General features: G+C 54.7%; 15 protein-coding genes across 15 annotated transcripts; 8 read left to right on the forward strand and 7 right to left on the reverse strand.

Moving 5' to 3' along the window:
- Window positions 1-522: 522 nt before the first annotated feature.
- On the forward strand, window positions 523-1,581 carry LY79DRAFT_533702 (uncharacterized protein). The gene is made up of 3 exons (XM_060556376.1): window positions 523-920; window positions 1,077-1,176; window positions 1,241-1,581. Exons 1-3 carry the CDS (start codon window positions 702-704, stop codon window positions 1,321-1,323), a joined length of 402 nt encoding a protein of 133 aa, XP_060420966.1. The 5' UTR covers window positions 523-701; the 3' UTR covers window positions 1,324-1,581.
- Window positions 1,582-4,169, reverse strand: LY79DRAFT_533707 (helicase associated domain-containing protein). Its single transcript, XM_060556377.1, has one exon. It carries the CDS (start codon window positions 3,969-3,971, stop codon window positions 1,605-1,607), a length of 2,367 nt encoding a protein of 788 aa, XP_060420967.1. The 5' UTR covers window positions 3,972-4,169; the 3' UTR covers window positions 1,582-1,604.
- A 5-nt stretch (window positions 4,170-4,174) lies between these two features.
- LY79DRAFT_533708 (uncharacterized protein) lies at window positions 4,175-5,175 on the forward strand. Its single transcript, XM_060556378.1, has 3 exons — window positions 4,175-4,485; window positions 4,553-4,796; window positions 4,854-5,175. The coding sequence occupies exons 1-3, from the start codon at window positions 4,236-4,238 to the stop codon at window positions 4,906-4,908; spliced, it is 549 nt and encodes a 182-aa protein (XP_060420968.1). The 5' UTR covers window positions 4,175-4,235; the 3' UTR covers window positions 4,909-5,175.
- Window positions 5,036-6,394, reverse strand: LY79DRAFT_664755 (uncharacterized protein; the record flags this gene model as incomplete). Its single annotated transcript, XM_060562954.1, has 2 exons — window positions 5,036-5,095; window positions 5,153-6,394. The coding sequence occupies 2 exons, from the start codon at window positions 6,392-6,394 to the stop codon at window positions 5,036-5,038; spliced, it is 1,302 nt and encodes a 433-aa protein (XP_060420969.1).
- A 1,175-nt stretch (window positions 6,395-7,569) lies between these two features.
- Window positions 7,570-7,980, forward strand: LY79DRAFT_20766 (uncharacterized protein). Its single transcript, XM_060551511.1, has one exon. It carries the CDS (start codon window positions 7,710-7,712, stop codon window positions 7,947-7,949), a length of 240 nt encoding a protein of 79 aa, XP_060420970.1. The 5' UTR covers window positions 7,570-7,709; the 3' UTR covers window positions 7,950-7,980.
- A 421-nt stretch (window positions 7,981-8,401) lies between these two features.
- LY79DRAFT_585891 (GTP-binding protein) lies at window positions 8,402-11,020 on the forward strand (the record flags this gene model as incomplete). The annotated part of the gene is made up of 1 exon (XM_060560555.1): window positions 8,402-11,020. The coding sequence occupies one exon, from the start codon at window positions 8,402-8,404 to the stop codon at window positions 11,018-11,020; it is 2,619 nt and encodes an 872-aa protein (XP_060420971.1).
- Window positions 11,021-11,226: 206 nt separating this feature from the next.
- On the reverse strand, window positions 11,227-11,651 carry LY79DRAFT_503926 (Rab5-interacting protein-domain-containing protein; the record flags this gene model as incomplete). The annotated part of the gene is made up of 2 exons (XM_060553454.1): window positions 11,227-11,517; window positions 11,586-11,651. 2 exons carry the CDS (start codon window positions 11,649-11,651, stop codon window positions 11,227-11,229), a joined length of 357 nt encoding a protein of 118 aa, XP_060420972.1.
- A 489-nt stretch (window positions 11,652-12,140) lies between these two features.
- On the forward strand, window positions 12,141-15,105 carry LY79DRAFT_533718 (Mysoin-binding motif of peroxisomes-domain-containing protein). The gene is made up of 6 exons (XM_060556379.1): window positions 12,141-12,638; window positions 12,717-12,904; window positions 12,971-13,443; window positions 13,523-13,974; window positions 14,026-14,726; window positions 14,845-15,105. The coding sequence occupies exons 1-5, from the start codon at window positions 12,590-12,592 to the stop codon at window positions 14,685-14,687; spliced, it is 1,824 nt and encodes a 607-aa protein (XP_060420973.1). The 5' UTR covers window positions 12,141-12,589; the 3' UTR covers window positions 14,688-14,726; window positions 14,845-15,105.
- A 331-nt stretch (window positions 15,106-15,436) lies between these two features.
- LY79DRAFT_533721 (proliferating cell nuclear antigen) lies at window positions 15,437-16,966 on the forward strand. The gene is made up of 4 exons (XM_060556380.1): window positions 15,437-15,655; window positions 15,741-15,784; window positions 15,850-16,279; window positions 16,341-16,966. The coding sequence occupies exons 2-4, from the start codon at window positions 15,743-15,745 to the stop codon at window positions 16,637-16,639; spliced, it is 771 nt and encodes a 256-aa protein (XP_060420974.1). The 5' UTR covers window positions 15,437-15,655; window positions 15,741-15,742; the 3' UTR covers window positions 16,640-16,966.
- A 605-nt stretch (window positions 16,967-17,571) lies between these two features.
- Window positions 17,572-19,070, forward strand: LY79DRAFT_664759 (pyridoxal kinase; the record flags this gene model as incomplete). The annotated part of the gene is made up of 5 exons (XM_060562955.1): window positions 17,572-17,625; window positions 17,693-17,703; window positions 17,797-17,876; window positions 17,990-18,326; window positions 18,458-19,070. The coding sequence occupies 5 exons, from the start codon at window positions 17,572-17,574 to the stop codon at window positions 19,068-19,070; spliced, it is 1,095 nt and encodes a 364-aa protein (XP_060420975.1).
- Window positions 19,071-19,429: 359 nt separating this feature from the next.
- On the reverse strand, window positions 19,430-20,085 carry LY79DRAFT_664760 (dUTP diphosphatase; the record flags this gene model as incomplete). Its single annotated transcript, XM_060562956.1, has 2 exons — window positions 19,430-19,698; window positions 19,815-20,085. 2 exons carry the CDS (start codon window positions 20,083-20,085, stop codon window positions 19,430-19,432), a joined length of 540 nt encoding a protein of 179 aa, XP_060420976.1.
- Window positions 20,086-20,895: 810 nt separating this feature from the next.
- LY79DRAFT_664761 (uncharacterized protein) lies at window positions 20,896-21,935 on the reverse strand (the record flags this gene model as incomplete). The annotated part of the gene is made up of 2 exons (XM_060562957.1): window positions 20,896-21,774; window positions 21,828-21,935. 2 exons carry the CDS (start codon window positions 21,933-21,935, stop codon window positions 20,896-20,898), a joined length of 987 nt encoding a protein of 328 aa, XP_060420977.1.
- Window positions 21,868-22,892, reverse strand: LY79DRAFT_533752 (uncharacterized protein). The gene has a single exon (XM_060556381.1). It carries the CDS (start codon window positions 22,556-22,558, stop codon window positions 21,980-21,982), a length of 579 nt encoding a protein of 192 aa, XP_060420978.1. The 5' UTR covers window positions 22,559-22,892; the 3' UTR covers window positions 21,868-21,979.
- Window positions 22,893-23,897: 1,005 nt separating this feature from the next.
- On the forward strand, window positions 23,898-25,398 carry LY79DRAFT_574784 (KH domain-containing protein; the record flags this gene model as incomplete). The annotated part of the gene is made up of 2 exons (XM_060559632.1): window positions 23,898-24,407; window positions 24,454-25,398. The coding sequence occupies 2 exons, from the start codon at window positions 23,898-23,900 to the stop codon at window positions 25,396-25,398; spliced, it is 1,455 nt and encodes a 484-aa protein (XP_060420979.1).
- A 1,027-nt stretch (window positions 25,399-26,425) lies between these two features.
- On the reverse strand, window positions 26,426-27,407 carry LY79DRAFT_533758 (uncharacterized protein). Its single transcript, XM_060556382.1, has one exon. It carries the CDS (start codon window positions 27,236-27,238, stop codon window positions 26,606-26,608), a length of 633 nt encoding a protein of 210 aa, XP_060420980.1. The 5' UTR covers window positions 27,239-27,407; the 3' UTR covers window positions 26,426-26,605.
- Window positions 27,408-27,410: the final 3 nt, after the last annotated feature.

Genomic DNA, 27,410 nt, shown 5'->3' on the forward strand with positions numbered 1-27,410 from the left:
CTGACATGCTCGTGGCAATAGAGCATCTCGCCGGCGTGCTGTACATGACGGGAGACGTGCAAGAGGCACTGGAGCTGCAGGAGGAATGCCTAGACGCAAGAGTCCACGGGCTTGGGGAAGATCACCCCTGACTATCAAGACCAGAGAATGGCTCGAGAAGATGAGGGTGGGCGCCGTCATACCCATTGCGGAACAGGTGATTTGGCAGAGTGAAGGGGCTTTGCTACCAGGGGACAGCATTATGGCTTTGCAAGGCATGAACGACAGGTATCTTTATTGATGAAAGGAGAGATGTCCATCACGTGTATCTACCTAACGTGTATCTAAGACATGCTATTTCTTCAAACGTAGCAAGTAGCCTAAGTAGAAGAGGTGCCGATGGCCACTTACTCACTGCCTGCCTCAATATGCGAATACCACAGGAGGCACGGAACAGTGCAAGTGGCTATCATATTGACACTGTGTGGGCCATCAACGACTTCACCTCGGGAAAATAGTGCCCTGGGAGCTATTAGGGAACGAGCGTCATTCAATGTCGTGGTCTTTGACAATCTTCAGCAGCCCAACGGATTCTAAGTTGAACCCACAGCCCGTTCACTGCATTCAATGTTGAACACACCTTCATACCCCAACAACTAGAAACCTTCCTTTCGAGAACCGTGTCCCCCCTTCCTCATCTTGACTTCCAGAGGTCGTTGCCAATGCGGTCATCATCGGTCATGAGAATGGCCTCGGCCTCCGTGCCCAAGGGGAACGGCCTCCGTCCCGCGCCGATGGCTCTGCTGCCACCCATCCCGCTGTACCGCCGCCTCCTCCGCGCACACCGCAAGTACCTGCCCTCCGAGATGCGGGTGCTTGGCGACGAGTACATCAAGGCCGAGTTCCGCGCGCACCGCAACGTCGACAACCCAGCGCATTTGGTCAGACTCACCCGTGGCCCTTCCTGTTCGTTTCATCGAATAGCTCTTTCGCATTTTTCTCTATCCTTGTTTCGCATCACTTGCGGTGACCAGTCTCTTTCAGTTTAAAAAAAAAGAAAAATGTAGACAAGACGATGTCACTGACACCTCACCTAGATTGGCTTCCTGACAGAGTGGCAATTGTACGCTCAGAAGGTCGAGGGTGACGAATGGCGTGGGGAGAAGATCGACCCCGGCAAAGTCGCCAAGATGAGTGGTAACTCCTCTCCACGCTTCAGTCTAACCAACAAGTGACGAGCGGCTAACAGTACGGGTTGTAGACGAGCAGATTGGGCAGTTGTACGAGTTGATGAAGGCAATTCGCGAGAGGCGCGAGCGGGGCGAGCAAGAAGAGGAGTCATGATGATCCATGATGATCCGATATGGAGTATCGCCCAGAAGCCTTTGGTATTGAGCCCAAACTAGGCACCCTGGACCATCATTGCTGAAGCATTGAAGTTCAAGATGGAGTGGTAGGCCAGACGAAATTTGCCCAAGGGGTTAGAGGGACATCTCGAGGGCAAAGTGTACAGTACAGATGAGGAAGATTGTCCGATTACACATGTACAATTTCATGAGTACGTCTAGCTAGAATGTAAAAACCATTAGAGCCATCTAAACTACATCCAAATCTATACCCGTTATCTATGTGGCACCCTCCAGCGCCTCTATGATCCAGTTCGCCTGAATGACGCTGACCTTCTTGGCATAGTTCTTCTGGGTGAACACATGCTCCAGAAACATGATGGCTTCCTTTTTCTGCCCATGCAGGACGCTTGATGGGTGGATCGCCACGACATGCTTGCCCTGAGACGTCACATAGCTTGCGTCCGGCGCCAGAACGGCCGTCTTGGAGACGAAACCGCGAAGGAAGCATTTGAGCAGGGCCTCGGCTTGCTCGGGGGCCAAAGGGGTGAAAGGCTGAGGATCTGGCGCGGGTGCTTCCGAGAGCAAGCCCTCCTTGAGACAGAGGCTGCGGAGTTGCTTGCGGATGTTGAGGGCTGTCTTCATGTTGCGGATATTGACCTTTCTCTGCTTGCACCACTGAATACGGTCGGCGTTCTCGGCGGCGTATTGCTGCATCGTGGTAAGGTAGGTTAGGATATCACCCTCGCGACGGTACAGTTCCTTGCGAAGTTCTTCAATCTCTTCGCGCTGTTCCTCGGACTGGAGCTGGTGGAAGATGTCGTCGCCAGAGGTAATACAGGCAATCACATCGATTGCTTCGAGCACGCAGTCGAATTCGGGCTTGGCCGAGGCAAGAAGGACCGCGCCGAAGGGTGCTGATATAGGGAAACCAGCCATCTTGCGGCCTGCTTCGGTAATCGTGCCGTCGTCTGCAAGCGCGCCAAGGCCATGAAGGCTGACCAGCGCCCGTTCAATTGCATCGATATCAGGGGTGTCCATCAGAGGAAATCCGAGAATATCATCAATCCCTCTGGCCTTCATTGTCAGGACAGCCCCGAGGACATCAATTCTCAGGATCTCCGGTAGGTCAGTTTCTTCCAAAGAGCCAAACGCGCCTTCAGTGTATAACCTAAAGCATTTACCAGGCCCTTCACGGCCGGCACGACCAGTCCTCTGGATTGCAGACGACTTGGAAATCGGCTTGGCCAGAAGTGATTCCATGCCAAGACGCGCACGAAATTGCTTGACCTTGGCCTTACCGCCGTCCACCACGTACCGCACGCCAGGAACCGTGACGGACGTTTCGGCGATGTTGGTTGCCAACACAATCTTTCTGGTAAACCCGCCCTTGACAGGCTGAAAAGCTGCGTGTTGGCCTTCCATCGATAGCTGACCGAACAGAGGAAGGACTTTAATCTTCGGAACGTTGGAAGCCAATGTTGCAGCGTACTCCTCAATGAGCGACTGCGCGGATTCAATCTCCTCCTGACCAGTCAGGAAGGCCAGAATGTCGCCTGGCAACGGCTCTTCTGTGTGTATCTTGAAAATGGTCTGCAAAAGAGCTTCCTGGATATCTGGCACCGGTTTGGGTGTGTGTATCGTCTTGACCGGGTACTGGCGGCCCTGGATCTTGAGGACCTCGACGGAGCTGGGCTTGTCACCCTCGGCCTCCGCAGCATTGCTCCCATCCTCAGTGTTGAAGAAACACTGAATCCGTTCAACGTCGGCAGTGGCACTCATGACGACAACCTTGAGGGGGATGCCGCCACGGCCCTTCCGATCGCTCAGAAGAATCTGCTTAAGGAAACCGGACACCAAGTCGACGTCGACACTTCTCTCGTGAATTTCGTCGACAACCACCGCGCTGTACTGTTTCAAACTCGGGTCTCGCAGCAGCTCCTGTAGAAGCATGCCCTCGGTGAGGAACTTGATCTTCGTCCCCTTGGGTACTTGATGGTCGAAACGAACCGAGTAACCAACCATGCCTTCACGACTCTCACCGAGCGGCGTCCCGGCTTCGCGCGAGACCCGGTGGGCCAAAGTCGTCGCGGCAACTCGACGGGGCTGCGTGACCGCGATCATGCCGCCGACGCTGGCTTCTCGTCCGTCGATGTTGACCACCTGCCTCCTACACCACGGTTCCCTCACCAAGAACTGGGGCACCTGAGTACTTTTACCGGAACCAGTCTCACCAACGAGAAGTAGGACGTCTTTTTGCCGCATCCGGGTCTGGATGTCCTCGCGGTGAGCCCAAATAGGCAGTTTCTGCCGGATTTTAAGCAAAGCCGGGTCTTCCCTCCATCTTGGCCCGCGTTCTGATCTCGGCCTGCCCTTGTCGTACGGTCTTTTTGACTGGTGCTTGATGAAAGATGGTGCTGTGTGTTCTGATTTCTTCTCATCCTCTGTTACAGACGTTGATGCCTCATTTGCTATCTTTTCGGGGGGCTGTTCTACTGCCTGTTCTTGCTTGACTACCTTCTCCTTCTTGGCAGGAGGGTTAAGGTAGCCTTCGAGAGATATTACTTTGTTGCCGACTTTGATAACGTTTTTGTTGTTAAGCTTCCGCTTCTTGGCGTCACGTTCGCCATCGGGGGTGGGTGACATGATAGGATTTTCGTTGGGTCTCACTGCCGCATGTAGTTGAAGGGTCAGCCAAGAATGGGAGAACTGGATGTTAGAATTTTTGAGGGTCACCCAGCTCAGACCCGGCACCTGGAGAATTCCTGATTGGGCATCGGCCCCGCATTTTCCAGCCAACACTGTGCAACGCTCCTGCAGCAGCTGCAGCAACTCGAGGTGGATTCCTCGAGTGTTTGGAGCAGTCTTTAAATAACGTGTAACCGGGTGTCGGGACGCGCTCTCTGCATCATGGGCATTCCCCACCTGATTCCATCTGCAGCTATTATGCCAGCGCAGAGTTCAACCTTGGGCATCATCTTGCTTTTCAATTGCACGTTGTACCGCCCTCGAGCATTTCCCCTCTCTCGCCTAAGCTTCAGCAAGCCATATTGTCAGGTTCCCACGGACAGCAAGTCCTCATTGAGAATACTTACCCATCGTTACCTCAGCTCAGTCGCAAAAATGGCGGACCGATACAAGCTCATCTATACCGTGCCAGGTTAGGGCAACATCTGAGAAGCCCAATTCAAGTACAAACGTGCTGACTGCTCCGATCGCATCGGCAGCCTCTCACTTGGTCGCGACCAAAGACGCTGTATTTAAGACGGGTGCAGGGGTCTACGACGAGGGCAAGTATGTCCAAGTTGCTTTCGAATTGACTGGCCAGGGCCAGTTCATGCCCGTCGCAGCAGCGGGGGTGGATCCCCATGCCGGCACCGTCGATCAGCTTGAGCGGGTGCTCGAATACCGTGTTGAGATCCTATGTGCTGGCCGAGATATTGCCAAAGCTGCGGTGGTAGCTCTCAAGAGGTAAGCACATTAGTATTCATGGGCACAATGAATTTATTGACCGATATCATTCTATAGCACGCATCCTTATGAGGTACCGGCGTACGAAGTGTACAAGCTGGAGGACATGTGAGTGCCAAGCGTGGTGCCACATCATCCTAATCGGCACCGTGATAAATCCAGTTGCCTGGGCTTGTCGATAAAAAATATAATGTTCCTCTTGTAGACTTTCAATGTTTGCGCAACGTGGATGCCCGCATCTATCTGATGCGGTTCAGGCGCTCTCTGTTCATTCTGACTCCGTCGTCGACAGCATCGCTCTATGATAGGGTTAAACTTTTATTCAAGCCATGCACTATAGGAACAAGTAACCATACCTTTTCACCAATCTTATTGATCAAAATGTTTTGTTGATCAACCTCTCTCATCTGAGCCCTGGCGAGGCCGTTGAGACGTCCAACGGCACCACTCAGTTGATCAAGGCCATCCTCAATCTGATCCTCTTGGCGTTGAGCGAGTTCATTACCCTCGTCGTCACTATCGTCGAGGATATATTTGGATCGCTCAGCTGCGCTGGCCTTTGCCTTGGGCTGCGGCCGACCGGAAAGAGTCAAGTCTTTGAAGCTCTCCTCGAGTCGTTGATTGGACTTGAAGGCCTCGTTTCTGGTCGCTTCGCGAGTCTCACGTTCGGCGCGGTGTCGTTCGAGGACAGCTGCGTCACGATCCGCTGCACGCGACTTTGATGTGAATGGGTTGCTGACATGAACGGCGAACATACTCCTATTGAGTGTCTTGAGCTCTTTCGCTCGGTCTTCTGCGACCTTGTTGTGGTTCGTCGCCATATCGAGGTTCTTCTCCGTGTTGTGCAAGCGTTCGCCTTGGGCGCCCAACCGGGCGAGGGTTGCTCGACCGGTCTCTTCCGCCTGCATGGCGGCTTGCAGAGCTCTGTTGACAGTTTGAACAGACTCTTGTCTGACCTCGTTGATCTGTTGCTTAGTGGCGCGGTACTCCTCAGCCTCCTGCTCCTCGGCCGTGAGCTCACGAGGAGCTCCATAGCCGCCATATCCTCCATCCTGTCCAGGGACGGCAGACTGGCCGTAACCCCCAGCCTGAGGCTTGTTCTGTTGTTGTCTGCCCTGCGCACCGCTAAATAGCTCGTCGCGCACGGCGTCGGTATCGTTGCTGTTGGTCCGGCCCAAGCCCCCATAACCGCCAGGCCCGCGGGCTCCAGCAGCAGCGGCGCCTGGTCGCTGGCTCGAACCATAAGCATTCTGGTTGTTGTCGTACCGATTTGCCCCGTAGCCGCTCGCAGCTCCATACTTCTCGGCGCCGTAACCACCAGCAGCCGGAGGGGGAGCGCCGTAACCGGCGCCAGCTCGAGGACCGCCGGGGAGACCTCCAGGGGCACCGACACCTGCACCCGCTCGCGCTTGCTGGTAGGGCGTCATGCCTGCGAACTTGTTTCCATCCTGAGCGTAAGGGTCGTTGCCGGCGGGGGCTTGAGCGTAAGGGTTTTCGTTACCGGAGGCCGGGGATTTGCTCTTGCGACCGAAGAGAGCCGAGCGGTTGGCATCATCGCCGTCGTCGCCGCCCTTCTTGCCGAAACCGAACTTCTTCATAGTTACACGAAACGCCGACAGATGGTGGGGGAGCTACGTTTGCGGGACAGCTCAAGTCAAGGATACTGTCGAAATTCTAGAAAAACACAAAACGCAACGTGCTCATCCAGAGTTTGATCGAGAGGCAGGAGGGACAAAAGTAAAGAGAGAAGATCAGGAGAGAAAGGGACGACGACACGGTAGCAGAACGGTCGTGGATGCAGATACAGCGGGAGGGGACGGGCTTTCCCCAGCGGGCGGGTGTGTGCAGGGGGGAAGGGGGGGGGTCAAGTAGCAGCTTGATGTGGCAAAATCGGGCCTGTCTTGGGTGTGTTTCGAAGGGGAGCGGGTTCCCCTCAGGGTCTAAGCCATAAAGCATCCTGATAGTTTGGACCTGACGGAGGGATTGGGTTGGGCTGCGGGCCAGCGACCCTTAAGGGCGGTGGAACATACTGTCGACCTATGATGTGCACCACTCGATCCGGGTTCAGCGAAGTTACCGCCGTTCAGCACTGCTGTGATGGCGGCAATCTTTTTATGGCGCACAAGTGGGTTGGACAATGATGGTCACGGGCCTATGGCATGCCTTGGTGGTAGGCCAAGCCTCAATGTAGCGCTGGAAGCTTTGTGTCTCTCTTGTACACTGTGGCCGCTTCCGAGTGTTTTGTCTTGTCCGCAACCAAATTCCAACGTCAGAAGGAGCGGCAGGCGTGCTTACTCTTGCAGTGTTTGACTGAATAAGTCCGGTGTGCCTGTGCTCCTCAGGTCATACGTTGCATTACCTATCTATGCACCGTCCGGACTGTTCAGCAGCGGCTCTGCTCGTCCCCTCATTTCCAATTGTTGGGATGTATGGCATGGTATGCTGTGGTTCCGCAGTTCGTCTCAGTGAAAAGGAGATGGGAGATCAGCAAGGCCTGATCTTCAAAAGTAGAGAGAGTGCAGGTCAATGCAGAGAGTCCCTTCCACTGGTCTTTTAAGAACCAGGACTCCATTCCTGGTGATAAATAGCCAAGCAGCTGTAAGATATATATGTTAAAAAAAATAAAAATAAAAAAGGCCCTGTGTGGGTGTGGTTGTACTGCGGCTGAAGTCCCTGCAGTCTGCAGCGATAGCGAAGACAAAGACAAACTAGAGACTCGGTATAATTCCTAGCCTCCCACCTACCACGTAGGTAGGTGGGTATCCAAGTGGATCCAGTAGGTACTTCGCAGCGAATCTCAAGTTCAATTTCATCAGGTGGGCTGGCTATCTAGGTTGTCCGTCCATCTTGCTCTGCCTCGTCTGACTTGAGGTACTGGATGGATTGGTGAGTACTATACGTAGACAACACGCAATGCGAGTGACCCTCAGAAGAGAAAGTGCGATGAGCATGAATGCCCCAAGCAGCGAAGGCAGAGCCGAGTCTGTTTTCATAACGCTCATTTCAAAGCCTTTCCCACAATTACTGTGTAGTAATTATCCGTATCCGTATTCCACTACGGAGTACCTAGTTACCTATCCCGCTAAGCGGTGGATTACCCGCACTTTCTCCGCAAAGCTGAGCCACTCAGTGGCGCCAGAGCTTACCTCCTGACCGACCGCGTCACACCTTGGCTGATACGCCGAGACCTGCTGGCCTTCGAGTCATTCATGCTCAGAACCATAACGGCGCAGCGCCAAATACTCATCATCGCCCAAGCCATTCGCTTCTCAAATGTGCCTTGGGACATCCAACCTGCTTACCATCAGTTACTCGATTTTTCGCTTCACCATGGCCTCTTACTAGGCTGCTCGCTGAGCTTCCCCCTATCGCTTCAACGTCTGCACTGACGCCTGACATTGACCGCAAAACAGTAAACGACTTTTTGATCATCAAGATGATACCGCGTATAGCATCTCGTTCTTCTGCGCTTATCACTGCAATAGCTCATCATATCCGGCTTATACATCCATATTCCTCGATACTACAAACTTGAGATTATAACTACACCTACTCCGCAACTTCGGCGCATTCGCCACTCTTTTAACCATACCCAATTATCCAATATGGCTTCCGGCTCCATCTTCACTTTTGATACCGACCCCCAGCGGGTCTCTTCTCCCTGGCTGGCCCCCCAGGACTCGGTAAGGAAGCCCAGGTCCGACGATGGACAAGTCCAGCCCGGACACATCTCGGACTATGGCGTGACCAAGTTGGAGGCCGAGCCACAAGAGGGCCCGACTGAATACAAGCTTCATCTCTTATTGCGACCACGACGTACATACACGTCCATGAGCGCCATTGACTCCTCTTATAATTCTAAAACCCCGGTCTCTCGTGCTTCCAAGATCGCATCGGCAGCTCTATCGGCCTCGAGCCAGAGTCGACAAGTGCGTTTACAGCAACTGACGACACAATTGCTTTGGAGACTTCAACAGTCATGCGCCTACCATGCTCTGAATGCCAAAGATCTCATTATCCCAAAGCTTCCCGATGACACAGACGACCTGAGCCAGGCCATGACGCCACAGAAACCGCCTCCGGGCTTGGAGGAATCTCGTGGAGCTTTATACGAGATTGGAGTAGCCGACGATGGTACCCTCGTAGGCTTGACTAGGGACGAGATGGATGAGAGCATCACAACCCTCAGGGTCATGGCCGCTACGTTAGGATGCCGGGTGGAAATCCTGCGCCATGTTGTTGTAGGCGAATGCGAATGGTTGGAGACGTCTGAACTGGTCGACAATGAGGCGACCCAACCTGTTCAGGTTGCCCGGCAGGGAAGGCTTTGGGTTGTGGAAGCACTGGTCACTCCTGACTACTCGACGCCGCATGCTGAGCCAGAAGGTTCTCGGGACACTCGCCACGGAACCAATCAATCCCCACGAGCCAAGGAGGCTGTCGTGCTACCAAGCAGAGGGCGTTCCACTACCGATCAGCTGAGAATAACTCTCACTGGCCCAACAACGTCGGGGAAATCCACACTGTTGGGAACACTCTCCACGGGGACGGTTGATAACGGGCGCGGGAAAAGTCGCATTAGTCTTTTCAAGCACCGACATGAGGTAGCTTCGGGGCTCACCAGCTCTGTTGCACAAGAGCTTATAGGATACAAGGACCATTGTATCTTCAACTACTCGCAGGACCACGTCGAATCATGGATCGATATCCACGACAGTGCCGAGGACGGACGCCTTGTGTTTGTCTCTGATTCAGCTGGCCACCCCCGCTACCGCCGAACCATCCTTCGCGGCCTTTTCGGCTGGGCTCCTCAATGGACAGTTCTCTGCATCGCTGCAGATGATGCAGACGCAAACTCAGCCAAAGACGGAGCTAGTTCCTCGGCTAACGAGGTCCTAGGGGTTGCGGGTGCCAGCGTTGACCTTGCAAAAGCCCACCTGGAGTTGTGTCTGAAGCTCAAGACCCCTTTGGTTGTTGTCATCACAAAGCTGGACTTGGCTACCAAAATAAGTCTTCAGCGAATCCTTGGTCAGCTGCTGACTCACATCAAAGAGGCTGGGCGACTTCCCAAGATTCTTCAGCCAGCTCTGCATGGTGCCCAGGAGTGGACCAACATCTCCTCAGCTGACCTCGACAAAGTCAAGGCCGCCACAACAGAGATGGAGCGGGATGGGGATTTGCTAAAATTTGTTCCCATTATCCTTACCAGTGCTGTCAGTGGTGCTGGCATTGGCTTGACCCACGCCCTTTTGGAGAGCCTGCCTCTTCCACCGGCGCCTACTGCACAGGATTACGTTGGACCGGCACTCAACCCGGAACAACCTTCGTGTCTTTTTCATATTGATGATACGTTTAGTCTTCCAGCTTCCTATGCTTCCCTCGCCGAAAACCCAAACCAGAACGACATGGGAACCGTCGTGTCTGGTTACTTGCGGTTTGGCCAGCTCTCGGTTGGCGACAGCATCGTCGTCGGACCCTTTCCCTCGGGTGATGACGATTTCAAAGGCATGACACCGGAAGATCGATCCTCTCCCGGCAACTGTGGTCTGTCAATATCTCATCCCGCGTCGGCGGAACTGGCAAAGATCGCGATCCGCAATACGGTCGCGGCCTCGACAATCAAAGGAGAGTGGCATAAGGCAAAGATTGTCAGCGTCCGCAACTTGCGATTGCCCGTCAACACTCTCGAAGCTGGCCAAGTCGGTACCATTGGCATCGTATTAGACATTCCCTCGGATGATTTGGCCGAAGGGGCCGTTGAGCCGCCAGCGACTGCTCCTCGAATTCGCAAAGGCATGGTCCTGGCCATTCCGTCCAAACATATGATAGACACAGGCATGTCTCTCCAGGCAGCCAGCGGGCTAACAGTGTCTTTCAACGATCCGAACGCAGCATCTTTGGTGTGCGGCTCCCTCGTCAACGTCTATGTCGGCAGTGTTCGCGCAGCCGCCAAAGTGAAGGGGGTCACCAGGCTACCAACCAAGGATGGATTAAGAGACTCAGCCACGGATGAGGCTGAAGAGATCTTCAATATGAACGAGCACGAAGAGTACGCTTGCAGTTCCGTGCCAGAGGTCTCCGGAGGGGTCCAGGTAACGCTTGAGCTGTTGACTAGCAGAGAATGGGTTGAGATGGGTTCGCAGATACTGGTGCTCGAGGGAGGACGGAATGATAGATCTGGCTTAGAGGGTTTCGTTGGCACCGTTGTGGAGATTGTTGACTGAGCTGGGTTTGGGGCGCATTTATTCATGCGAAGAGCAAGAGCGTTATCGATTGCGGGTGCCGCATTGCTCGTTTGTAGCGTCATGCCAGCATTATTTCCTTCGTTGATATTTAGGTACGTCATGGAATATGATTTGCGTTCAGTCTTTGCCCTAAGCTCCCTCAATGTCCCGACGCCAGCAAAGCCACTTTTACCCATAGCAGCCTGTTATGCCCTCACGATGCCGTAGAATAAGGTCCAGGTGAGAATGAAGCCAGGTAGCCCACCAAACAATCCACTCGTCCATACGTCCAACGGTCCCTTGAAGTAGCGGCTCGTGTCAAGAAACGACAATCCTGCCGACATAGATTCGGGGGCTATTCGGAAGATGTAGAATAAGGCGACGGTCAGGAAGGAGAAGAGGAAATAGAACAGGAAGCCGTTGTATGATTCGAGACCAAGGATGCCGGCCGCGACACCGAAGAGAGACGCCGTCAGACTTTGCAGGTTCGAAAGGACCTGTGCAGAGGAGAAGAGCGTTAGTAAGAGCTTGCGCCGGTCGCGAATGCTGAGGGAAGCTATCCCACCTTTGTGTTGTGCATCACCGATTCCTGCACAATGGGAGAGATCTGATAGTCGCGTTCCGACGGCATTATTGCGGTCTTGTGCGTTGGCGTGTAACGGGTTTCCAGTCGTCGGGTTCTCTCGTTTAATTGAGGCGACACCAGGATGTCTCAGGTCTTGTAAATTGTTGCGTTGTTGCGGTCGTTTCGTCGATGCGCTTCCTGTCGTGAAGGCTAGACAGTAGTAGCCTATGTTCGTAGAGCTCCTCTGTCACTCTGCAGGCCTTGGATTAGGTAATATTAGCAGCATGTGCTGGTGGAGCTTGACCGGACAAGGCCCAGGCAGGCAGGCAGGCCCAGGATCGGGATCCGGCATCATTATGTTCCATGTCGTTTAAACTACCTAAGATAGGCAGGTACCAGGTACCTAGGTCGTGTCCCCGGATCGAGTGGGGAGTCTGCCATGGTGCAATCTGGTCGGTGTCGGCTCCGCCCCCTCGCTATCATTTGGTTCCAAATTTCATAAGTATGCAGACGATGACCAGGTACAGTGCACAAGCCACGCCTTTTGCGTGCTGTCTTCACCATACGTAAGCGAGTAGCACCGTTTGAACGCTCCGTTGGCTGGGGCAGATCATATGCATTCACCCCACCGAGGCTCCGGCCTCCCCTTGCACCTTAATCGGGACATGCAGGGGTCCAGCGTCATGCCGCTGGTTACTTTCGGGCTATCGGTGCGAGCAAACTCTCCCTTCCAACTTCTTGAGCCCCCTGTGCAACCTCCGCAATTACAACGCCTCCGCCCGCGCGATCCGTATATATCCCCGAAGCCGAAGTGGTCGTCCATACATCGCTTACACATGTCTTTGCGTTCTTTTGAGTCTGTCAATTGCTTTTCGATCGCAACACGTCCCTCATTCCTTCCGTTCGCCATTTCCACGACGCATCAACCAAACCCGACAGTTTGAAGCGACAGATGGCCGTGCTGCTGCTTGCAGGTGCCTTGTCTATACTTGCCCGGTCGCTAGATGGAGCCAGTCGTGTTTGACCAGTCGCCGCTCGCCGAGTACCTTCGTGGTAAGTGCAACATCGCGAGAGGCGATCCAACAACCCCCCATACAAACCGACCGCTGATGAGAACCGCGCGTGCGACAGACGAAGGCGAAGACGAGAAGGTGGGATGGGCGCACGACGACTCAACTTACGATGCATCGCCTCCCTCGAGCCCCGAATTCGCACCAACGGGTCGGCCGATGGTCAGATCGAGATTCCGCAACAATTCCCTCCGAGTCGACATACCTACGAAGGCGGCCTCTGATAAGTCATACCGAAAAAGTTATTCGGTGCGCACCACTCAAAACCCCCTATGTGTGTCACATGGGGAAATTACTTACCTGTGTGTCCTCCAGACTGCGGTAGCGTCCAGGATTGACCGAGCCGACAACTCCAAATTCCTTGAGCAATTTCGCTATACTATTATCGCATCCCAGCTATTGAGTGGGCACTCCATATTATCCCAGCACAATGCATCATCCCGGTCCGCCAGTGCTGCCATTGACGGAAATCCAACTGACAAGCTGCTCGACTCGACCGGCGCGGTCGTCGTCGTCTTGGGTGCATTGGCTCTGGCTGTTTCTATCAACTGGCTCGCGGGGGCAGGACCATTGAACAAGAGAAGGACTGCTATAATTTTGCTGGTAGTTGTGATCACCGCAGGGATCGCCCATGTGTTCGCCCGGAGACAATGGCTGAGGTACAGGCGGCTGCAGGCACTTTCAGAGGTCACTGCGTTTGTTTCAAACTCCCAGGAATTCGACAGTGCAACTGGTGCAGCCATTGCGCTGGTACAAGAGGTGGAACTTGTTTCCAGAGGTTACCGTCTGTAAGTTTTGCCTTCCAAGGCTGACTCGCTGTGAAAAAATGCGACGGAAGGTCTATGGGCGCGCTGACACAAGACTTAGGAGTGCGCCACTTCCACCTATCAGCCGTATAGAGGATCGCTCACAGACGCGCAAGTGCGTGCGGCTGCGCAGGGCCCTCAGGGCGTGCTTTGCCGATGTCATTCCCGCATACGACCAGACCGTTGCGGTAGTTAAAGGCTTCTCGGAACAACTTGATTTAGAGAAATATTACGACATTTACGACATCAGCGACTTCGACATGTCCGATGCTAGGCTGGGCTTCCAGGAGAATGAGTTTGAGGATAACGAATCACTTCGGACGCTCAAGGTTCTTGCTGCACGGTTTCACACCATTCGCAAGATGTTCTTGTGTGCGCTCCTGGCCCTGGACGCAAGCGGCGACAGCAGAGACCTCTTGAAATGGACAACAACGATGGAGGCGGTTCGCGCTCTCAACACGGTCACTCAAAAAGCGTTCGAGAGTCTGAGAAGACTTTTGAGCGATGAGGAGTGTAAGTAGTCTCCTTCTGGCGCGATGATGACTCGCAACTGACAAACTGTAGCTTTCCCGCCGCCGCCGACTCCAAAGGTACCCCTGACGCCCGGCCGAGAGAGATGGAGATCGCAATTACGGAAACTTAACTCCCTATCCAGCGGGATTCGCGGCTTGCAAGCCAAGCTGACTTTGTTGAGAGAAGAGTCTGATCGTAGCCTCAACGAGTCCGACGACATTTCTGAGCTCGGCTCCAGTCTGATGCTGCAATACGAGTCTATCGGGGCGGATTTGAAAATCCTGATGCAGGCCTGGGAAGAGGGCAAAGCAGCTCTCGCCATGGGTATCGACCGGAACGAGAGGAGATTGTCTTCGATGAGCACACTGCTCTCTCCAACCAGCTCACTCAGCGGCCTGACGACAGTCGAGGAAGGGGGGGCAGCCGAAGCTCTTAAGGCGTTGAATGGAGAGTCGCCCTCCAGCACAGACTTCGGCAGCACAGGGGAACCCGACATGGAAGAGGTCTTTGAGGCTGTCGCCCAGCCTAGGCCTCGCAGCCTATTGACCAGAGAGGAGCGCATCATCAAGATGCGAGAAGATCGAGAGAAGCGAGAGATCGCCAAAGAAAAGGCCGACGCTAACAAGGGTATGATGAAGGAGCTCGAGATGGTCATCAACCTCCGGCCCCGCCCGCGGACTGGGCCGAATCCGTCGCGCGTCGTTTCAATGTGACGAGGACACGACATTTGATGATGGACACGGCGTTTGTGGGTGAGAAGACTCTTAACTAATTACAGTCACTGGAATTTTGATTTCCTATGTTTTTCCCTTTTTGATTTCTGATACATAATGTCTACAAACATAGTCACTATTCACTGATTGCATATAGAAAGGGGCTCAAGGACACACGGGCGGAAGTTATCGTTCGTCGGATTGCTCAATTGTATTTATGATGACACCGATACGCACCATGGTCGTTTGGTGCAGGTTCCAATTTGGGCCGGAGGAGGCTTGTACAGACCATTGCTAGTTCTCTAACTGAATAAGAAAAAAACAATTGGAAAAGAAAAGCAAAATGTTTAATCATTTGTTTACTTGTCTTTGTTTACATTGGAACTTGCCACACATTCAATTCGATGCTATGCATAGGTCAGCTGCGTTGCTACGTTATATACTACGGATATATATCCGTACTATGCAGTGCATTGGTATATTAAACAAAGGACCCCTGGCTGCCAGGGGAAGAAAGGGGCCACGATTAGGGGCTGGAAGCCAGCGGCCCCCTGAGCTGGAGCCCGGTTAGCCCGGGCCACTATCTCAGGTGGGCAGGTGTGCTTGGTCCTTTGGTTGTGTACCTAGCGCACGGTCCAGCTGTCATCGATCAGGAAAGACAGGCCACTGAAGGCAGTCGAGGCAGCATTCTTTGGCCCGGCGCGAGATTGGCGTCGTGCCCTATTAAACGCTTGACGCGTTGTCTCCTCTTTACCAGCCCACTACGACGCGTGACCGTGTTTGCCCATTAAAGTGCTTGCCGCGACGAGACCTTCTCTTCTTCACCAACCCCTCCACCACACATCTTGACGACCAACTTTCCCGCAAGAACACAGAATCACCTCTACGTCTTTCTCTTCCGTCTCTTTTTGATTTCTGAAGATACCCCTCTCCTCTTTTTTATTTGTAGCCACGCACACATTTCGCCAGTATGTTGGTCCCTTCGCCCCCCACGCTGTTGCATGCTTGGGTTTTTTACTACCGCAGCATGAAAACGGTACTGACGTTGCACAGAGATGTTGGAAGCCAGACTTGACCAGGCCGATATCCTGAAGAAGGTACTGCATAACTACAAAACACTACAATCACACGTGTCAAGGATCTCTTTCGCTGACCTATCTAGGTTGTCGATGCCATCAAGGACCTCGTTCAGGACTGCAACTTCGACTGCAATGACTCCGGCATCATGCTCCAGGCCATGGACAACTCGCACGTTGCTCTGGTGTCCATGGCCCTCAAGGCCGAGGCTTTCTCCCCCTTCCGCTGTGACCGCAACATCGCGCTCGGCGTCAACCTGGGGTCATTGACCAAGGTCCTCCGCGCCGCCCAGGGCGACGATGTCTTGACACTCAAGGCCGAGGACGCGCCCGACAGCCTAAACATTCTCTTTGAAAGCTCCGAGAACGACCGCATCAGCGAGTACGACCTCAAGTTGATGGATATTGACCAGGAGCACCTGGGTATCCCCGAGACGGACTACGCCGCGACGATCACCATGCCCAGCAGCGAATTCAGGCGAATCTGCGCGGACCTGATGGCCATGAGCGAGTCGGGTAAGTAGCCTCGAATCCCGTTCGGTCCCGAATATACCATGGTCTGACAACCATAATACAGTGACGATCGACGCAAGCAAGGACGGTGTCAAGTTTGCATGCAACGGCGACATCGGCAACGGATCCGTCACCCTGAGAAGCCACACCAACGTCGACAAGCCGGAGCTCAACGTCGACATTGCTCTGTCGGAGCCCGTCTCCCTGACCTTCTCTCTCAAGTACCTCGTCAACTTCTGCAAGGCTGCCGCTATCTCCAAGCAGGTCAAGATCTGCCTGTCTAACGAGGTGCCACTGCTGGTCGAGTACACCCTGGTGGGCCAGAGCCACCTGCGCTTCTACCTGGCGCCGAAGGCAAGTTGACCCACGATATCTGAGGCGGGACTAGAACTAACAAAAACCTACAGATTGGTGATGAGGAGTAGAGCGGCGATTGACGATGGAATAAAGTTGAAATTGCGGGCGTTGCACGGGATGTGGGATGGGACAAAAGCGCCTGTCCTTTTTACTCTGGATTGAGTTTTGCATGTTCTATAGAATGTGCGCAATACGTTGGTAGACGAAAGGCAAAAAAGCACTTTGGGAACCACGAAGGATAATGAGATTATTGTTTCCGCCTTGACACCCTTCAAGCTTCATACTTTGATATACCGATATGCCGAATTTCTTGGCATAGGCATTACGCTGACGGATTCTGGATTATGACAATTCTCGATCGAGGTGCGCCAGCTGCCCACACCTGCACTGGCGGTCACTCCTTTGGCTGCAGTGTTTTCAATTCGGACTAGTGCGGGGTTCTTCGATGTGCCCTTTTGGCGGGGTCATTATTTTTCCCCTTCTTCACCTTTCTCTTTTGAGTCAATGGTGCACCAGACGGACTGCCACACTAGTTGAAAATGTTGGATTTGGAGTCAGGGTGGGAGCGCGCGAAGCTAGAATGACCTGGAACTGCGGCACTCTCCAATCTTACTCAAGCCACTTCCAAATGTTCCACTACTGCAGCCTGATTTCGCACTTTCGGATCTTTGGGGTTTGCGCCGATAAAGAAATCCGTTCCTTTGTCTTTTAGCTGTTGGTTTCGTAACGTCCGAGTTCCAAATATCTCCCTGTTTCTTTTTGATTATTACCTGTATTATAAGTATCACGTTATCGCACTCTTGATCGCTCCGCATATCGGCGTCCCGCCCCCACTGATATCCGACTTCTGGTAGCTGAGATCATCTCCTCCATATGAGGGATCTAGAATTGGTCGACACAATCTTACATACCATACACGCGCAGATTACACGGCAATTATGTCCTCAGAGCTTCCCATTCCTGATACACGCGTCCTGGCCGTTGCCAGTCACGTAAGATACGCCACCCCTTGGGCTTTCGTGCCTCTCGTATGATGTATGACTGACCATTTCGTTCAAGGTTGTGTCTGGGTGAGTCCTCACCCTCACCGTCTTCCAGGGGCGCTCGCGCGCGCTGGGGGGGAGGTCTCAGTCGCAAGAAATCTGGCTTATGGGTAAACCCAGAAACGTAGGAAACAAAATCGCAGTGTTCACGCTGCAGTCTCTCGGCTGCGATGTCGCAGCCCTCAACACCGTCCAGTTCAGTAAGAGACCTCCTCATCCAACATATCCACTCACTCCTCCGTCAACCTTGGCCTCTTGTTTTGTTCTTGCAGGGCCGAAAGGTTCTCATCGGGACTGACTCACCCCACCCAAGGCAACCACACCGGCTACAGACAATGGAAGGGCACCAAGGTGTCCGCGCAGGAGATCCGAGATCTCTTCGAGGGCCTTAAGCAGTCGTACCTCGACGACTTTGACATGATGCTCTCGGGCTACATCCCGGGCGCCGAGGCCGTCGTGGCCGTGGGTGACATCGCACAGGAGCTCAAGCGCAAGCGAGTCGCCACGGGTACGCCAGGCGACTTCTTCTGGGTTCTGGATCCCGTCATGGGCGATAACGGGAGGCTATACGTCGCCGAGGAGGTTGTGCCCGCGTACCAGTCACTCATCGAGCACGCGAACCTGATCCTCCCGAACCAGTTTGAGGCCGAGTATGCAACCCCCCCCCCCCCCCCCCCCCCCCGCCGGGTCTACGTCCCGACTTCTGTTGTGGTTGCCAACATGCTCAAAACTCATCTTTTTCTACCTGCGCGCGCAAACACTCAGAATAACACCTTACCAGACTCCTCTCGGGCGTCAAGATCACAGACATGCAGACCCTCCAGACCGCCATCCGCGCCTTGCACACGAGATACCGCGTCCCCCACGTCGTCATCACTTCCGTCTCCCTCGCCTCGCCCGACCATCCGCCCTCCCACCTCTCCGTCGTCGGCTCCAGCATGTCGCCCGCCACCGGCGAGCCGCGCCTCTTCAAGATCGTCTTTCCGGCCATGGACGCCTACTTCTCTGGCACGGGCGACATGTTCGCCGCGCTGATGACGGTTCGCATGCGCGAGGCCGTCATCGCTGCCTCCGCAAGCGTGAGCCCCGACGCCGCAGGCGGGGAGGGCCCGCTGAAGGACCGCGCGTCATGGCTGAGCGGCGACGAGGTCGGCGCACTGGAGCTGCCACTCGCCCGGGCGGCGGAGATGGTGCTGGCGAGCATGCACGAGGTGCTGACGCAGACGGCTCGGGGCATGCACGAGGTCGTGCGGGCCGCCGGGGTGGACGACACGACGGAGGAGGGGAAACGGAGGCTGCACCTGCTCAAGAGCAAGAGCTCGGAGCTGAGGCTCGTGAGGAACCTGGCGAGCCTGAAGGCGCCGGTGGTAGAGTTCCGGGCGAAGAAGCTGTAGCTGTAGCTGTAGCTGTAGAGTATATCCGAACAGGGTCGCATGCCGCTGGTGGGAGGGGTGGTTTCTACACATACACGTACACACATATAGATTTACACACACGAGGGGTATTCGGCAGGCTTTTTTGATTACCTGCATAGGGTGGCGTAGGATGGTGGGATAGAAAAAGGCATTTCATGGTCGTAGCACTGTCATCATTCGTCTTTTTTTTTTACCCTTCTGGCACCCTTGTCCTATAAACACTTTTTCTGTTCGCCCACTCAGTGCCATTCTATCTGGTCCATCTTGGACGTTTAGGAACCCCTTCTCCCATGCAACAAAGCCTCTTTGTATTGTATCGTGGGGGAGGAGGGGACGATCTATTGCGTAAGAGCGACGCCCGTGCTGCCGAAGCCGCCGGCGCCACGCACGCTCTTCTCGAGCTCGTCGACCTCGATGATCTCGGGGGTGAAGATGCGCTCTACGACGAGCTGGGCGACGCGGTCGCCCTCGGCGACCTCGAAGTCGGCGTCGGCGTGGTTGAAGAGGAGGACCTTGACCTCACCGCGGTAGTCGGCGTCGATGACGCCGGCGCCCGTGTCGATGAAGTTCTTGGCGGCAAGGCCAGAGCGGGGGGCAATGCGGCCGTCTGTACCCACGAAGAGGGTCTATGGTTAGCCAAATTGTCGCTCGGGGGAAGAGGCAGGCCCGGTGCTGGAGCCGGTGCCGGAGAGAGCTCTCGGTAGGAACGAGGTGCAAACGTACAGGTGCCAGCCGGGACGGAGATGGCAATATCGGTGCTGACGAGCGCCTTCCCGCGCGCCGGGATGGTGGTAGCCTTCGCAGCGTAGAGGTCGTAGCCGGCGGCGTAGAGGCTGCCGCGGGTGGGCAGACGAGCCTTGTCCGACAGCTTCTTGACCTGGAGAGGCGGGCAGGGCTCCATGGCGGCAGGGACGGGGGCGTCGGCAGAGGTCTTGACTCGCTTTGCGGGAGGGTCGAGTTGCTGCTGTGCACTGACGGGTTCAGAAGAGCTCATGTTTTGTTTCGTTTGGTTGGGGGGTTGTGTTGGACTATCCAGCAAGATGGAAAGTTTACCACAATAGGACCGATGTATTGAGTTTCGGTGTAGCGAGGTGGGGGGAACGGCGGTGTCGCGACGACGCGCAACGACGTGGATGGCGAATTGGCCAATAGAAAATAGCCGTTCAACAGGGTCGCTCAATTGCCTCAACTGCCTTGGCTAACATCGGAAAGGTCGTCATTGAACAGGTATATATTGTAACATGCTCTTACCATTGCTAGAGTTCTTTACATCTTGCGATTTTCTGTCGTGGAAACCGAATAGCCTCAAGAGGGTCGCGGGACCTGCTTCGAGTCACATAACCTAGACCCCTAGTGTTTGCGCATTGTCTAATGACATGCTTTCAGGTAAAGAGAAAACAAATAAAGAATGAATTGAAAAATTAGAAATCGCTCAACGCATATGCCGAGTTCCCAATCTCGACACCAACCTTTGCCCTTCTGTCCAGATCCGGAGGAAAGTGCAGAGTCAATCGCAGACACTGTGAATCGCAATATCATGTACGAGCCCGCACTGTAGCCACCAAAGCCCGAGCTGCCCCGAATTGCCCTCAGCGGGCCTTGTCGGCCTTTTAGGAGCCACCCATCCTGACTCGAGATGCTCAACGCTTAATAACAGGAGCTTTTCTGTGACGTTCCCGGGCCCCAGGAGAGATGTGCCGTTGCGGGAAAAAATCGGTTTGATTGACTGTCTGTCCACAACTCTACACGGGGGATCTGCGCTTGAGCGTCACAATCGCACGGGTGTCCGGCAAACCAGGCCCTCCTAGTCGTCCAGCTCCCTCCCAAAGTCAATCAGCTTGAGCTTTGTAGCGTCCCTGGGATGGAACTGTGCGACTTTGGATCTGACAAGGAACCGCGCCGCCGCCGTCTCCTTGGATAGCTTGACGTACGCCGTCGTGCTGTCACCCCCCGATTCCACAAGCTGATTCAGGAGCTGTTCTGTCAAAGCCCGCATCTCGCGGCCGGCGGCTGCTGCCTCGTCCGCCTGGCCGCGCTTCTGACTTGTGTCCTCCTGTGGCAGACCCCAGACTTCTTCAAGCCTCCGTTGTCGCTTGTCCTCGTCCGGCTTGGGTTTGATCTTGGCCGGTCGACCTTGAGCATTGAAGCCCGCAATCAGTTGGTCAGAGTCAATCTCCATCATTTCGCCCACGACCGGGCCACCAAGATCTTCTGCAGCCAGCTGTGCCGCCAAGTGATCGTCAATGAATTTCCTCAGGGCCTTGAGTAGTCTGGATGTCTCTTTGTCATAACGCTTCTTCTTTTGCCTGAGTTCATCCAGTCTCTCCTGGACGGCCTGGTGAGGCGTTAACTCCATTCGAGATTCTGCCTCGTCCTTGAGAGACTGGATGCGCTTCTCTAGACTCTGCTGAAGTAGCTTCTGGTCAGCCAGGTTCGCTTGCTCGATTTCAAGTCTGCGTTTCGTCCGGTCGAGGGAGGCCCCTTGACTAATCAAATACGCCTGAGATTCAGTAATGGTCTGATGAGTCTTCCGCAAGGCCAAGAGCGCGGGCAAGACGGATTCCGAGAAAGGTACGAAGGGGGGCGTGTCAGCAACTTGCTCGAACGCACTCTTCATCACTTCATAAGGTTCTCTTCCTGCTCCGGATAGATTTCGATTCCGGTGGCCAACGTTTCCCTGAAGCTGTCACCCGGTCAGCTCAGAGTCATCAAAAGGCCACGAAATAGAATGCATACCGCTGCAAGCTTCTCCTTGTGTTGCTGGATGTTCTGTTGTAGTTCTTGCAAGCTCTGTTCCAGGCTTAGGGCATACCTATCGCCGATAGGTCGAGGTGCTCCGTCCATAGTGCGTCAAGTGCCGGTTCCCAAGGTCAGACATTGATGGTTGGCTAATGTTTTTTTATGTAGCGCGACACGGTTGCAATCCGGACCAGGAGGCACACGCGACCTTTAGAGGATCCCCTGGAAGAAACGAAACAGTTTAAGCAACGGCAATAGAGAATCCTCCAAGTCTTCCCAAAGCACACGGCCCGTCGAAGCAACCAAGATGTCCAATAGCGTCGTGCGTCTGATCTCACCCCTGTCAGAGAAAACAAGCCGTGTTCGGGCGCTAGATTGTCTCTAGCTGTTTCAAAGGAGGTGTCACTGTGTGTCGGACGCAGTTGATATTCCGGGGGGGAGGGGGGTGGACAGCGCGCAACCTGCACAGATGGTGCACTTCCTTGGCTGTCTAGCAGACTGACTGACACGCCGACAAGTGACACCGACAGCGCAGGTCTTGTGATGTCCGACGGACGCCCAAGGTTTCGGTGATGGGGAAGCGGCTGTTGACTGTAAGGTGTGGTGTGTGGTCGAAAAAGACGTCGGCGAGACAAGATGGTCGTCGACGTGACTTGGACCGCAAGACGCGGCGTCGCGATGAGATGTTTGTGTAAATGCCTTGTTGTTGAGTGCTGACCCCTGAGCATCCACTTGCATTGGAAACGGCAGGGCACACCAGACGGATATTGGTGGCAGGCTGCAGTGCTCTCTGGTTGTCCTTAGGTGAGAGGCAGGCCAGACGGTAGTAAACACTGTGCGGCTCGCTGCATCTGTCCCACTGAATCAAGCTGGGAGGAGGCCCAGGCCCCACCCTGTGTAGCTTAATCTGCAGGGGAATCATGACGCACTGTGTGGTATCGGCACTTTCTGCTTCCCGGGCATTGGGTCGGGGCAATGTGGCCGTGCATCTGCATTTTACACTGTATCTACCTACGTATTAAGTACCGAAGGGCCTCACGGTGCAGTGGCCCTGCCCTGCCCTTCTGGCTGTGCCTGAGGTGGCCGCTACGGACTGGCTCCTGGCCCGGGACTGGCACTTGCGCTTCTGGCCCTGGGATATTTTCCGACAAGCTCTTTGCCCTCGCCCATCCGTTTCTCAAACCTCTTCGAGACATCCGGAACCCCCTTCCAACCCATCTGTTTGCACGGCTTTCCCTCATCTCTTTTAATCCTCGACTCTGCTCCCCCATCCTTCTCCTCCGTCTGTCGAAACTTCCTTTTGGTGGGTTGTTTTTATCTTACGGCGCAGCGCACCGGTTCCAGCTTCGCTCTCCCCTCTCACGTGTCGCTTCTCTCAACCAAGCTTTCTCTCCCTCTTGAGGTCCTCAGGCCCGACGGTCGGCGCGTCGCCAGTCTTCCGTTTTGCTCTGCAGCTCGACGAGCTCAAGAAAGGAGAACAAGCGAGACATCGCAGAAGGGAAATTTCAAAGCTCTGCTTGCAGACTTGACAAACCGTCGCAACACCTTGCAGCTCCCTGCTCTGCCTTCGCAGCTTGGACTGGTTGTTTGACGGAGAAAGGTTTGAGCTTCTGCATCCGAATCGCCTCCTAGATACAATCTTTGTCTACCATCAGCTCCTTCCCTCCCACCTTCTCCACCTCTTTTCTCCATCATTCCATCTACATCCTACCCGTCTGCTGCCTCTCCGCATCGTCTCGCCTTCCCTCCGCTTGACCTGAGTTTCTCTGCTCTGCGATTCTCACGATTTCGGAAGTCACCTACCTCGGCCCTGATAGGATAGGAGTCATCCTAAACCCACATCCCGATCTCTTCTCAACGTCACGACCCTCTACCCTGCGACCTTCATCCTGCACGATCACAGCCACTTCACCGAAGAGATATACTCTGAACCCGATCCCGACTACGCCACTACACCAGCCCGTTTTCCTTTGAAAACCGTTGTGGTGTAGATAGTCGAATACAAGCTCTTCTTGAACCTAGACGGAATTGCGAAAACTTGTGTGAGACATTAACAGCTAGCCCATCATGTCCGCGTCGCCCCCCCAGCCCGCAAACTCGGCCAAGCGCCCTCTTGAGGAAACATCCTCCCCGTCGCGTAGCAACGACCAACCCGACGCGAAGCGCCCGGCCTTGGACAAGATTGTGAAGAACGATGAGGAGGTTGAAATGGCACAGGCCCCAGAGACCACTGCCATCCCCACCACGGAAACGAACGATGCAGAGAAGACGAACGGCTCCGACGTCAAGTCCGAGCAAGCCGATGCCGAGGGCAGCGAGACGAAGCCTATCCAGAGCTCCGTCGCCGGCTCTGTCCCTGCCACCTCTACCCCCTCGGCGAGCCACGACGAGAGAGATTGGATCCACATTCGCGCTGTTATTTCCAGCCCTGAAGCTGCCACGATTATTGGAAAAGGCGGGGAGAATGTTTCCAACATCCGCAAAATGTCTGGTGCCAAATGCACTGTGAGCGACTACCAGAAAGGGGCTGTCGAGCGCATCTTGACCGTTAGCGGCGTTGTGGACGCTGCTGCAAAGGTTAGTAACAGTGCTACTCTAGCCACTCAGGCTGTCCTGCTAACAGAGTCGCCAGGCCTTCGGACTCATTATTCGAACTCTCAACAACGAGCCTCTGGCCGAGCCTTCAAGCGCCCAGTCAAAGACATACCCTCTGCGCCTGCTAATCCCCCACATCCTGATCGGTTCCATCATTGGAAAGGGCGGTGCTCGCATTCGCGAGATCCAGGAGGCTTCCGGGGCTCGGCTTAATGCTTCTGATTCCTGCTTGCCACTGTCTACCGAGCGTTCGCTCGTGGTCATGGGTGTCGCCGACGCCGTCCACATCGCGACCTACTATGTCGGCAGCACTCTCCTCGAGCAGCTGAACGACCGATTCGGTGGTCCAGCCGCTTCTGCCTACGCCACGAGAAGCGGTGGCCCTGCCGGTGTCGTTCCCGGCGGCATGCAGGTCGTCCCGTACTGCCCGCAGCCTACCACCGGCGGCAATTACGGCAACCGTGAGAACTACAACCGCAGGCATGATGCTCGTGCCCAGCACCCCGGTCTCCCCGCTGCTCCGTATGGCGCGCAGCCATACCCCCCTCATGCGGCTCAGCCAAACCCGGCAATGCCCATTCATTACGGCGCCCCGCAAGCCGGTGGCTACGGAGCTGCCGCTCCCATGCAGCCCCACGCCGGTGCTGCCGTTCCCCAACCTCACGGCGCCCATCCTGCTCAGCCCATGCACGGAGCCGCTGTTGCCGGCGCTCCCTTGACCCAGCAGATCTACATTCCCAACGATATGGTTGGAGCCATCATCGGAAAAGGCGGGCAGAAGATCAACGAAATACGCCAGATCAGCGGCAGTGTGATTAAGATCAACGAGCCTCAAGACAACAGCAACGAACGGCTGGTCACCATCACGGGAACGGAGGAGTGCAATCGGATGGCGCTATACATGCTTTATTCTCGTCTCGGTACGCAAACTCAACAGAACCCATGCTTGGCATCGTGGGATCGCCAGTGCTAACAATGACAATAGAATCGGAAAAACACCGGATCTAACGACGTTTATGACTTTACTGACTATCAAATCTTAGTTCGGCAAACCAAAATTTCGGGCGGAATGGTACATTTTCTTTTCTTTCGCGAAACGTCATCGCCACGTTTGGGGGATATCGGATTGGTTTCCGGCAACAGCTTCGCCGCGAAACCCCGGCTACATCTGGAAGGGGGGACAGGTCTCGATCAACTTCGTCTGATCAAAGGTGCTTTTAGAGGAGGTACTACTTTTAATAGTGCACTACTCTCTCTTACTTCATCCATTCTCCAGCACATCTTGACTCCCTGCCCACATCTTCACCATCACCATTGCGAGCCCCGTCAACCGTTGCCCTGTCTGTCTGCCTGTCTGCCTGTCTGCCTGCCTGCCTGCCGCCCTACCATCCACATTGCCTCACATACACAGCCCTGATGGACATTATGGCCTTAAGCCCTAGAACTTCGTGATCCAATCCCAGCGTCGCCCGTACTACGTACACCACCAACTTCCATGCACTTGGCCTTACCCTAGCTCATTTTCTACCATAGCATACGCTCGCCTCGTCTCATGGAGGCAGAGACTAGCCTTTTTCTTCTCTCCACTTCCCATACTTCCGCAACAGATGGGGACGAGGTTCGAAGCCACGAGCAGAAGGTTTTCACGATTTTAAGAACAAATCGCTAATAAGTTCATGGCAGGCATCACGACTCCCTACGGGCAGCGGTGGTCTTCGACCAGGATAGCGGTGCAATCCGTCTCCCGGCATCTATACCAGCTTGTAAGTGAGTGCCCTCGCCTCTCCTGCCTGCTATGAATGGAATACACAGCGTTTTCATATCCATCATAAGTAGGAAACCATGAACGGTAGGAGGCTTGTCAGTAATCACGTGTTTCAATATGATTCGTTTTGTCATATCATCGTAAAGTACAGCCCGTAGTCGTAACCAATGCCACCATAATAATATTATGCCATTTTGAATAATACGCTCTGAATTCTTTACAGCCGTCATTCAGATTCGCTTGAGGTTCACATGATACTGTACGCAGTCAGCGTTCGTCACAAATTGCTGGCTTGTAATAATGACGACATACCATGGAAATGCCCTTGCGGCCTGACCTCAACAGATGAATGTTGTCTGATATCGCTGCGAGACATGTTAGTCATGGCTCTCTCGCACGTCGGGTCATCTCGCCGTCATGGCGCACCACAGGGATGTGTGTACTCACGTCCAGCCTTTGCCTTGGCATCAAGATGCGCCTGCTTGCTGTCCCACCCCAGCAACAGTGTTACTGCGGGCCCCTTCTCCCCGTCCCCGGAGCCCGCCACGGCCAGCGGCGTCGAGATCGCGCCGTACGCATGCCCGTGGTACCCCTCCATCGAAGCTCCGCCCTGCGTCAGATCCTTGGCAAACTCTGCCGTCTGCCCTAGGAAGGAATCGTCCACGCCGTAGGCGATGAAAACCTCGGTACACGGCGCGCCGAGGGCTGCGGCCGGGTTCGAGTCGGCCGTGAAGGGGACCTTGTAGAAGAGCGGCGGGGCGACGCCCGGGCTGTCCGGGGAAGTGTGGGCGGAGACGGCCTTGAGGGAGGCGAACCAGGGTGTGTAGGACTCGGAGGCGGCGAACTCGGAGAAGGCGGCGGGCGACGCCCATTCCACGACGAGGACCGTCTTGGAGGGGTCCTCGTTCTGGGTGCCCGTGTACACGGCGCTGACGCCGGGTGCGGATTTCAGGGTATCAGTGACGTCCGACCAGGCCGCGGGGGGACCCGATGAGGTGCCGTGATTTTTGAGTGTAAGAACAATAAACTCCGTGACTGGGGTGGTCATCTTGGAAGGAGGGTGAGGAACGGGAGAGAAGCTCGATGAGGTGGGAGTTGATGCAAATCAAAGCTTGGGGTGGGATGGCAACACTTTATCTTCAGTGGATGTGATGCCATTCACGATGCTCGGGTGTTCCAGATCGGCTAGCAGATTCTACAGAATTCTACATCATGGGCGG

This window comes from Colletotrichum navitas (assembly GCF_030913465.1).
Source record: "Colletotrichum navitas strain CBS 125086 chromosome Unknown LY79scaffold_1, whole genome shotgun sequence".
Classification (NCBI taxonomy): domain Eukaryota; kingdom Fungi; phylum Ascomycota; class Sordariomycetes; order Glomerellales; family Glomerellaceae; genus Colletotrichum; species Colletotrichum navitas.

Excerpts from the sequence above, each read along its gene's own strand:
- LY79DRAFT_533758 (XM_060556382.1), bottom strand. The coding sequence starts at position 27,238 with ATGACCACCCCAGTCACGGAGTTTATTGTTCTTACACTCAAAAATCAC.
- LY79DRAFT_533708 (XM_060556378.1), top strand. The coding sequence starts at position 4,236 with ATGGGCATTCCCCACCTGATTCCATCTGCAGCTATTATGCCAGCGCAG. Across the intron at positions 4,486-4,552 it reads GCTCATCTATACCGTGCCAG|CCTCTCACTTGGTCGCGACC; the intron begins GTTAGGGCAACA and ends TCGCATCGGCAG. Across the intron at positions 4,797-4,853 it reads GCGGTGGTAGCTCTCAAGAG|CACGCATCCTTATGAGGTAC; the intron begins GTAAGCACATTA and ends ATCATTCTATAG.
- LY79DRAFT_533702 (XM_060556376.1), top strand. The coding sequence starts at position 702 with ATGCGGTCATCATCGGTCATGAGAATGGCCTCGGCCTCCGTGCCCAAG. Across the intron at positions 921-1,076 it reads TCGACAACCCAGCGCATTTG|ATTGGCTTCCTGACAGAGTG; the intron begins GTCAGACTCACC and ends CACCTCACCTAG. Across the intron at positions 1,177-1,240 it reads CAAAGTCGCCAAGATGAGTG|ACGAGCAGATTGGGCAGTTG; the intron begins GTAACTCCTCTC and ends TACGGGTTGTAG.
- LY79DRAFT_533721 (XM_060556380.1), top strand. The coding sequence starts at position 15,743 with ATGTTGGAAGCCAGACTTGACCAGGCCGATATCCTGAAGAAG. Across the intron at positions 15,785-15,849 it reads AGGCCGATATCCTGAAGAAG|GTTGTCGATGCCATCAAGGA; the intron begins GTACTGCATAAC and ends TGACCTATCTAG. Across the intron at positions 16,280-16,340 it reads GATGGCCATGAGCGAGTCGG|TGACGATCGACGCAAGCAAG; the intron begins GTAAGTAGCCTC and ends ACCATAATACAG.
- LY79DRAFT_533752 (XM_060556381.1), bottom strand. The coding sequence starts at position 22,558 with ATGCTCAGGGGTCAGCACTCAACAACAAGGCATTTACACAAACATCTC.
- LY79DRAFT_533707 (XM_060556377.1), bottom strand. The coding sequence starts at position 3,971 with ATGTCACCCACCCCCGATGGCGAACGTGACGCCAAGAAGCGGAAGCTT.
- LY79DRAFT_533718 (XM_060556379.1), top strand. The coding sequence starts at position 12,590 with ATGGAGCCAGTCGTGTTTGACCAGTCGCCGCTCGCCGAGTACCTTCGT. Across the intron at positions 12,905-12,970 it reads CATACCGAAAAAGTTATTCG|ACTGCGGTAGCGTCCAGGAT; the intron begins GTGCGCACCACT and ends TGTGTCCTCCAG. Across the intron at positions 13,975-14,025 it reads ACTTTTGAGCGATGAGGAGT|CTTTCCCGCCGCCGCCGACT; the intron begins GTAAGTAGTCTC and ends GACAAACTGTAG.
- LY79DRAFT_20766 (XM_060551511.1), top strand. The coding sequence starts at position 7,710 with ATGCGAGTGACCCTCAGAAGAGAAAGTGCGATGAGCATGAATGCCCCA.